This window comes from Tachypleus tridentatus, chromosome 8 (assembly GCF_004210375.1).
Source record: "Tachypleus tridentatus isolate NWPU-2018 chromosome 8, ASM421037v1, whole genome shotgun sequence".
Classification (NCBI taxonomy): domain Eukaryota; kingdom Metazoa; phylum Arthropoda; class Merostomata; order Xiphosura; family Limulidae; genus Tachypleus; species Tachypleus tridentatus.
In genome coordinates, this window is record NC_134832.1 from 75,138,918 (window position 1) to 75,148,563 (window position 9,646).

The following is a 9,646-nucleotide window of genomic DNA, read 5'->3' on the forward strand; positions in this document are numbered from 1 at the left end:
TATATATTTTTTTTATTAGTTAGTGAACTTTGAGCCAGTACAGATGTGCATATTTTGTTAAAGCACATTTCGTTTAATTAGTGACCATCACCTGAAACTGACCGATTTATCTCGTGTACACGACAGCCTTATTGATTAAAACCATTTACGTCAGTAGTATCAGCGGGAAGTCTCGCGTGTAATCACGTCCCATGTAGGTTAGCTTCTTCATGCTCTTGGCTCAACAAAACATTTCATACGTCACCAGTTTTCCGTACTCAAGTTTTCCACTTTCACCTGTGGTTAAATATCAGCAACCAATAAGCAATGCTCACCTGACCAATGGTCGTTTGTACGATGTAACAAATGCTTTAAATACTACGAGATGGGTTCAAGAAGTCTTTTATGGTTAGATTTTACCGGTTTGTAAGTTTAAACATACCATCTCAGTTATAAAAAACTAATAATAAAATCGCCTTCTCTTATTTCAATGTCTTATAATATTTTTAAAGCAGGCTTTACATTTCGGCTAAGAAATACACTAAGTGTGGAAGAAGTATCACATTTGAAATTCCGGTAGGTGAAATTACTTAAAAAAAAACAGTTTTGACATCTTGTTAACAGTTATTTGCTTTTTAATTCAAGCAATGTTCTTTAGAATGTAGCGGAATAATTGGTTAATGAAAATAACTAGAGTTAAGGACTACTTTTAAATGGTATATAATTTTATTAAAAGAGATGTCCAGCTTGTTAGCAGATATTTAAGGAAATTACTCAGTAGTTAACGAACAACGGTTTGTAAGAACAATATCATTTATCGTAAAAATTATACAACATTTATAGACAGTACGTTAATCTGTTTTATTTGTTTAAACAATATAATATATTTTAGGCAGTGAATTTTATAATTCGTTAAGGAAAATAAAGAAATACACAGCGTAGATAATTGGAGAAGTTAAACAACCTGAGTGTAAATGATTATAGAAGATAAACAACCGGAATGTAGATGATTAACAAATAATATAGTTAGGTTGAGAGTGAGAGACATTAGCCGTTGCTGATGTCTAATCGATATTCATCTGGTATAAAATTCTTAAAGAAGATAAACAGTTGATACGTACTTGGCTTAAAACAGATTAGCTTCTGTGTATATATATTACGATATTAGGTACGATATTAGGATAATATGTGAGTTAATAAGGAGTACATTTAACAGGCATGTAGGTTATAAAGGTAAAACATTGACCTGATGAACGGGTAGTTAAAGAATGTATTCATAGGAATGTGTGTTGTAAAGGTATATATTTAGATGGTATCTAGGTAAAACTTTAACCTGGTGTATAAAAAATACTTAAATTATTATCTAAGCTATTAGTGGAAGTATTAAAACATTCATTTATCATATGGACAGTTTTAACATCTTTATAATAGATTTACAGTTTAATCAAGATATTTATATGACTTTAACAAAGATAAAATTATTTTGTATGATTTTGACAGATTCCATACGTAGACAGTGTAATAGAATGTTAAGATGAAAATAGGATAATTTAATAACAGAATATTAACAGAAGAAAACTGGATAAATGAAACTCTTTTACGATTGAATTGTTCTATATATATTACTTATATATTAATTCTTGCCTACTCTATAAAGTAGGGATGATGCAAATGCCATCTCTACCATCTTGTTTGCATTGTTTTAAAAGATTGATATTAGCCATCCCTACATATACTTCCTCTTTTTTTTTTGAAAATATTTTCTTTATTTGTTCGCTTGTTTCTTTTAACCTGTTGTTTCAATAGGCGCAGGAAGGTCGTATTTATATCCAAGTTCTAAATACAATAAGGTTCCAACTGTAATACAGGGTGCCCAAAAAAGTCCTTATGCAATTTGAATCTTTAATAACTTCATTTGTATACAATGTATAAACAATCTGTTAAATGAAAAAAAGAGGGAAGTTATTCAATATTTAGCATATTTAATTGTAAGAATGTTAACTTTCAACATATCCACCATTCTTCCAAAAACACTTGGTGAACTTGAATAATGTGTATTCGCTTAAGTAATTTTGTTTTGAGAATTTTGTGAGCTGTTGTTTTAGGAAGATCTAATTCCAATGAAGCTCGTCTTACTGATTTCGTAGACTATGTATAAACACGTGCTCTACAGACAACACAGTCTCATTGTTTACCCTCGGTCCCCCAATTCTTGACCTATCGTTAAGAGAACCAGTCTCCTTACGCTTTCCATCTAGTTTTAAATTGAATTTGTGTGGGGCACTACTTTGTGGTAATAAGATCTACATTTTTTTCTTACAGCTGATACAGACTTCAGCTCATCTTGCCAGAGAACCCGACTGACCTTTTCTTCAGTTGAAACCATTTAGTATAGTAAAGGTTTATTATCTGAAAAGTAAAAGAAAGAAATGAATGGTTGACAATTGAATTTAAATTCTGAATAAATTTCCTTTTTATTCGATTCTACAGATTGTTTATATCTTATACAGAAGTAAAGTTATTAAAGATTCAAACTGCACAAGGACTTTATGGACACCCTGTATCTATGTTATCTATTGTTGACTGCCAATAGCTGTTTCACCCTTCACTTAAGCTTTTTAAAGGGACACCAAATTTCTGTGAATAAACCAACTTCAAGGTGTAATAATAACACCGTTTATACTAGAATTGTGATTAAAAACAAATTACTATTGGTTATTAATAATACTTATAAAAAACAGATAGCCCATTTTAAACCATGTTTCCTAATTTAAACTGGTTGACACCTTTGTAATATTTTCAGTTATCACGAAATAACAAAAGAAGCAGAAAAAGTAAATAGAAGATTTTCAATTTTTTTGGTTTACAAACAGAACTTGAAACTTAGTTATTACGTAAATATCTTTATAAAAGGATACACTCTACAGCTTGGTAAAGTTCTGAAGACCTATTGAAGAGATATTTAAAATATTATTTCGACGAATAATTCGAGTTATAGTTGCTGCCGTCTGATTTTCATCTCCCCTTGGTTAGCTTTTGTAACTTACTATCTGTTCTAAGCCCATTCCTACGTTTTTAGTACCTTTTTATAGTTTCAGTTAGGACAGAGGATACATACATACACATATATATATGTATATAAACTGTCCTTTTATTAGAAAAATACATTCACTAATATTTTTATACACATTGTGTCGGTTTTCTTATAACAAAGTCACATCGAGCTATCTGCTGAGCCCACCGAGGGGAATTGAACTCCTGATTATAGTGTTGTAAATCTGTAGACTTACCTCTGTACTAGCGGAGGGCTTAATACAACTTACTTATAAAGATCTACAGTATACAGGGTGTACCATAAAAATGGATACACACTTTGAATAATTATAAATACAATATTTATTAAGATATATCTAGGTTTTATAATCCAAGTTTAAGAAGACAAGTGTAAAACCTTTTGAGTTATCGCAGGTGTTCGACCTGATGACCGTTCTGATCCAGGCACTGCTGATAACGCGGACAGATGGAACAGCAAACTTCACGAATCATTTTATTTGGTATTTGGGTGCATTCTCTTTCAATTGCTGCTCTCAGCTCATTGACTGTTGCAGGTTCTGTTCTATAAACCTTACCTTTGACGTATCCCCATAAAAAAAAGTCCAGAGGTGTGAGGTCTGGTGAACGTGGGGGAAATTCAGTGCTACCTCTTCGCCCAATCCACCTGTTCGGCAAATTTTCGTCAAGATAGGCCCTCACATTACGATGGTAGTGGAGAGGTGCTCCATCTTGCTGAAAATAAAACTTATTATCTCCAAATTGCTCGCAAATGCGTGGCACGACAGATTCTTGGAGCAAGTTCAGATAAACGAGACCAATGACTGTGTTTTCGATAAAGAATGGTCCAATTACACCCAACGCTGATAATCCACACCCTGGTATGTTTACGTGGTGTTCAACTGTAACATGCGGGTTTTGAGGTGCTCAGTAGGTGCAATTTTAGCGATTAACTAAGCCATTTAACTTAAATGTGGCCTCATCACTCCAGACAATCTTGTTTGGAAACTGTGCATCCTCTGCAGATTTTACCAGATACCACTCATAAAATTCAACTCTCTGGTCAGGATCATCTTCATTGAGGGCGTGGACTAATGCCGGAAAAAAACTTTTCCAATGAATGCGCTTCAACATGCGATGGACGCTCGATTTTGGGATTCCTGTCTCACGGGCTATTTGCCGAACAGATTTTCTTGGAGATCGGTGGAGACTTTTCAACAGTTCTGCTTCTCGTGTGGGACTGGTGGACGACCACGGTCTTCCACAACACCCTTTATGGACGTCTTGAACAGTTCCACTTGTTTCAAAGTTATCTCTGATGCGAGTAATGGTGAGTCGCGTTGGTGGATCTGTTTGAAACTCCATCCTAAACCGTCTTTGCACTTCAGCTACGTTTTCGCACTTCCAGCAGCACTTTACGATAAATTTTCTTTTCTCACAGCTTAGTTTTGCTTCTGCCATTACTTCAAATCAGTTGCACCTGTAAAAAGGAACGTTTGAGTGAGTTATAATCATTCAAAGTGTGTATACATTTTTTGGGACACCCTGTTTATGCAAAACTATAAAATATATTAAAATTGTACAATCTATAAATCTAATTACATAGCAGTTGTTATTCTCAAAGTTAGTTAAATTAATAAAAATAATAGAAATAAATAGATAATTAGGGTTAATTATTAAAAATTAAAGAAATACTGTTGAGTTATTAATTCTTACCCTAAAATGTGAATTTTAAATGATTTAAATAAAGCTGATGATAATTATAATTCATTTGCTTAAACTGATTTACGGCTGTCCTGATGAGACGTGGTATTCGATGAAAGGTATATTTGGTACTGAATATAGTTGATGTAGTGTGGTTGATGTGTTATAACATATTATTCTTTGCCATCAGTCGTGAGTTCTTAGAATTATATGTTGAGTGGTTTGTTTGTTTTGAATTTCGCGCGAAGCTCCACGGGGGCTATCTGAACTAGCCATCCCTAATTTAGCAGCGTAAGACTGAAAGGAAGGCAGCTAGTCATCACCACCCACCGCTAACTCTTTAGCTACTCTTTTACCTACGAATAGTGGGATTGACTGTGACATTATAACGCTCCTATGTCTGATAGGGCGATCATGTTTGGTGTGATGGGTGTTCGAACCCACGACCCTCGGATTACGAGTGCCTTAACCACTTGGCCAAATTATATATTGAAGCCAGGTTCAAGTGTAAGAGAAGAATTATCGTGTTCCTCACAACACTGGTTCCACGTCATAAATACAAGCAATGACCTTCAGCAAAATCTCTGCTCTGAAAGACTATCACTTCGCTGAAAGCTCCCAGTTAGTAACTAACCTCAAATACTGCCCGCGGCCTTCTATAATGTATGATGGTTGTGTTTGATGTTGTCGTTTAGTATATGAATAATGCCCATAACAAATTATTAAATTGAGGTTGTAACAAAGAAAATAGTACTAATAGTTATTTTTGAAACTGGTCTTTCTCTTGTTCTTTTGTTGAAACAGTTATTTAGGCCAAGACCTTTTGAATCTATAATAAAATGTTAAGACCAGTAAAAGGTGTATTGCCTATTCATTTGTTTGATTTTTATTACTAACATGTCACAATCTTTAGATTAACAAGAGCTTATAACCAGGAATTTCATATTTAAAAGATTTATGTTGCATTGGTATACCATATTAAATAATGATTGTAGAGATTGAGCTAGCGGCGACACCTGTTTGTTAGCTTAGAGTTATTGAAACTTTGTTGGGAAGTATTGAATGGAGAATTTGCTTATAGCAGGTAGTAGAAATCGATAAAAAAAACAAACGAAAAACATCCTCTTTTGAAATTCATTGTTAGAAACATGTAAGTTTACAACTTTTGTCTAATGAAATTCAAATTATTTATAGTTAGTTGTATTTTAAACGCAACACAAAGAATAATAGATTAAAAGTCACAATACGCTCAAATATAAAAAAGTACAACAGAAAGAAAATGGTTAGACGAGCACCTTACTGTTACAATAAACATACAAAACATATTGTTATTGTTTTAATTTAAACTTGACAACATAAATAGTCAAATGATTAAAAATATAGTTTATATACCAATGTTGTTTTCTAAAAATGTAACACTGTTTGCATTGTATTATTAGAGTAGCTTTACAGTCTCAGGTATTTAGATCTCTTCGTGACCATGTTCCAACATTTTGTGATGATACATTGTTTACAGTGTACTACTAGAGTAGCTTTACAGTCTCAGGTATTTAGATCTCTTCGTGACCATGTTCTAATATTTTGTGATGCTACATTGTTTACAGTGAACTATTAGAGTAGCTTTACAGTTTTGGATATTTAGACAACTTTATGACCACATCGTAATATTTATGTAAGAATTATTTATTCACAAGTTAAAACGACGTTTCAATAAAAAAGACAACCGACGTTATATGTTTTTCACGATTACATATATTTATTAATTACATAATAATATATTAATCAATTCAATTTAACATCGGTTTTTACAAAAAATCGTATACAAATTTCCAATTCCAGCTATGAGAAGTAGTTCTGATATAAATGTGAATAAACTAACTTTACATTCACAAGATCAAAATATTTACAACTAGTACTGCTTTTCCTGTATTGAGTCATCTAACCAATCAACAAATCCGTTGAAATAATGTCAACAGCGCTTTAGACTTCTGATAATTTTAAATGATTAACCGCGCCCCTGATTATTTCCCTGATCATGCTGAACGTGCGGGACTCGTGAAGATGAAAAGTGCGTTGTAACTAAATGTATTGAGTAATATTATTATTAAGGTAAACTTTTCAGTATAAGGTATTTTAATAAAAGAATAATGACGCTCTTTGATGCTGCTGAATGTATATTCTCCCTCTGGTGAGAAGTTTTGTATTAGCAGTGACTGTGCCTGAAGGTTGAGGTTTTACACTTGCTGGTTGAGCTCATGTATCGTGTAACGTGACTTCTGGTTGAAAATATCAAATACTATACCATGTAAAAATTACATGATAGTTGGTTGTGTAATTTATAAACGCCTGCTACCTTTGGAGCTTAAGCTATTATTCCTTGAAATATCGCTCTTAATTTAAATATATCATGTAAAAATACGTCATAGTAAAAATGCTTATTCAGGTTTACTCTCTATAAATTTCGTTCTTTTCTCATTTGTCATTTTATTCCTTTTAATTATCGGTTTCTAATTTCCATATCTTACAGCAGAATAATTATCCTATTTTATTCCAGATTTACGACGATGATCACATGGTATTTTCTGATTTTTCTCATTGGCTGCTTATTTGCGGATGAAGAGGAGAAAGCACATCACAGATCTCTTCGATATGCTGGGCTACCAAATTCTCCAATCTTTCATATCAACAGTTTCACAGGCACAAATTTTTTTAGGCCATTTTTATCCAGACCTTCGAGTTTGTCGTCTCCTTTTCGCAGATTGTCTACCCAATTTGTTTCAAACGGAAGACCGAATGGTTTTGTAACTAAACTATCTTCTCATATTCTTTCGTCTGTGACTGTACCCAAGAAGAAGGGACTGACTTTATCTAAGCTGATAAGCCTGCCGCTAAAGTTCATATCCAATGCTAAACCATATAAATTGTTGATAAATAAACCAAACTTGATTAAGTTGGGATAAAAGTAAAACTTTCTTTAACTAGTTAATAACTGATTATGAAACGGAACAGATTCTCTTCTATGTTGAATTCTGTTTTAAATTTCATGTAAATCACAATTATTTTTTGAGCACATCGCTTTTTTGGAAGATTTAGTCTTTACGAGTGTGTTAAGCCAGTGCATTAATTTTGTGAAAGTTAAGAAATTATTATTTTCGTAAATAAGAATTGAATTTGAAACATTTGCAAAATGCAATTGATAATTTGTATTGAAATGTTGTTGTTTGTTATTGTGAATCCCGTAAAGTTCTCTGTGTTCAGATTAAAGTTACTTCAAGAATTATTTTATGTATACAGATATTTCCAATGTTTTTATTCTCTTACGAAGTTGTCATCAATTTATCTAAATGACCAAAAGTTAATATGTATATATACAAAACGACACATAAATAAATGTATTCTATCAATTTGCAAACCTTGTAATATCGGAACTGAAACCAGTTTAAGTAATTTCCTTTCTTTTTATGATTTACAATCTTTAGTATTTTGTTTTCCTTGAGAAGTTTTGTACAGCTCAGTAAGGGACAGTTTCAGGTGGTTGTTAATTAGCAGCAGAACTCACTGAAGGATAAAACCTATGGTAAAGTTTTAACTTGAACGTAAAACTGCGACTATTAATTAAACTCTGTTAAAAACTATGCCGATTTTAAAACAAGTAGGAGTCATGAAGTGAACACCTCAACTTGTTGAATACATATTTTATTCAACGAAAAATGCTTTTAACATTAATTTCCTCTGTAACAGTTAATTTCATAGTAATATAACTCTAAATTCTCACAAGAGGGCTCCTGGTATTATTGTTTTAGACAAAAGTAACAGACCTAAGAACAACTTTAGTAAACATTTCATTATTTTTTTTTAGAATATTATAGTAAATACTGAAAAATTAAGGACCTCTTCAAAAGGTTTCAGTATAGAAACCTAAACGTTGTTCCACTCTAGAAAGAGGAAGAAGCAGTCCACTAAATCTAAAATCATAACATTCGATGTTTACAGAAACTATTTGAGAAATATTAAGAATAACTAAGAGTTATATGATACTATATATTCAAGTAGGTTTATGTTCTTATCAACACATTTTACAGCGAAGACAAATAATGAGATGTAAATTCTATTACGGACATTAGAAGAAGAAAACAATTGTTAATGTTAGCAAGTTAATAACGTTTTTCTATTCTGATACTCAAACAGACTACATTATATAGTTTTAGCTAATACTTTTCCACGGAAATCTAAAGGATAACAGAAGTTTATCTGTGGTGAGTTAAAGGAACGTACATCTCATTAATTGGTTTGGGTAAGTATGTGTGTGTATCCTGATGTTAGACGAAGTAGGAGTTTGTTTTTTTGGATTAACATGAGAAAAACATTGCAACAGCGTATCTATGTCAATATTTATTAGTATTTACTAATTACATACTCTATCAGTTTCTATTCTTCAAAATATTTAATTTTATTCCTAAAACATCAGCAATCTTACCCTAATTTTGACAATTAAATCAACAATTCTGAGATTAATACACCAAACATAAACCTTCCCTAATTTTTGAAATGAAAGAATAAGATATTTTGCTGAAATCCAGTCGTGCCAAGAACATCTAGTTCTTCACACTCGTATTGACCTTACTAGAGTTTTCTGTATTTTGAACAAGAATGTTTAAAACCTGTTTCTAATAAATATGATAATAAAAAAACGCCTAAAGACTGTTTTTGCAATGCTGAACTTATGTCTTGACTTCCATTATTTTATACATTTTGAAACTAAATAACTTTTTAGTTTGACATAATCTGCTTTAAAATACACATTAGACATTTAATAGTCAGAGAACAGTTGAGTTGGTTTCTTTCACAAGTAACACAATTTAAAAAGAAATACATCAGACGACTGTATTTTTATAATATAAAACGCAGGTGA

The 9,646-nt window shown here is 32.1% G+C and overlaps 2 protein-coding genes across 2 annotated transcripts; one reads left to right on the top strand and one right to left on the bottom strand.

The window, feature by feature from the left end:
• Positions 1-240: 240 nt before the first annotated feature.
• On the top strand, positions 241-9,438 carry LOC143224178 (uncharacterized). Its single transcript, XM_076452614.1, has 2 exons — positions 241-555; positions 7,289-9,438. The coding sequence occupies exons 1-2, from the start codon at positions 470-472 to the stop codon at positions 7,692-7,694; spliced, it is 492 nt and encodes a 163-aa protein (XP_076308729.1). The 5' UTR covers positions 241-469; the 3' UTR covers positions 7,695-9,438.
• Positions 2,847-4,846, bottom strand: LOC143224177 (uncharacterized). The gene is made up of 2 exons (XM_076452613.1): positions 4,747-4,846; positions 2,847-4,510 (listed from the first exon to the last, which is right to left on the bottom strand). The coding sequence occupies exon 2, from the start codon at positions 4,489-4,491 to the stop codon at positions 3,973-3,975; it is 519 nt and encodes a 172-aa protein (XP_076308728.1). The 5' UTR covers positions 4,492-4,510; positions 4,747-4,846; the 3' UTR covers positions 2,847-3,972.
• Positions 9,439-9,646: the final 208 nt, after the last annotated feature.

Excerpts from the sequence above, each read along its gene's own strand:
- LOC143224178 (XM_076452614.1), top strand. The coding sequence starts at position 470 with ATGTCTTATAATATTTTTAAAGCAGGCTTTACATTTCGGCTAAGAAAT. Across the intron at positions 556-7,288 it reads GTATCACATTTGAAATTCCG|ATTTACGACGATGATCACAT; the intron begins GTAGGTGAAATT and ends ATTTTATTCCAG.
- LOC143224177 (XM_076452613.1), bottom strand. The coding sequence starts at position 4,491 with ATGGCAGAAGCAAAACTAAGCTGTGAGAAAAGAAAATTTATCGTAAAG.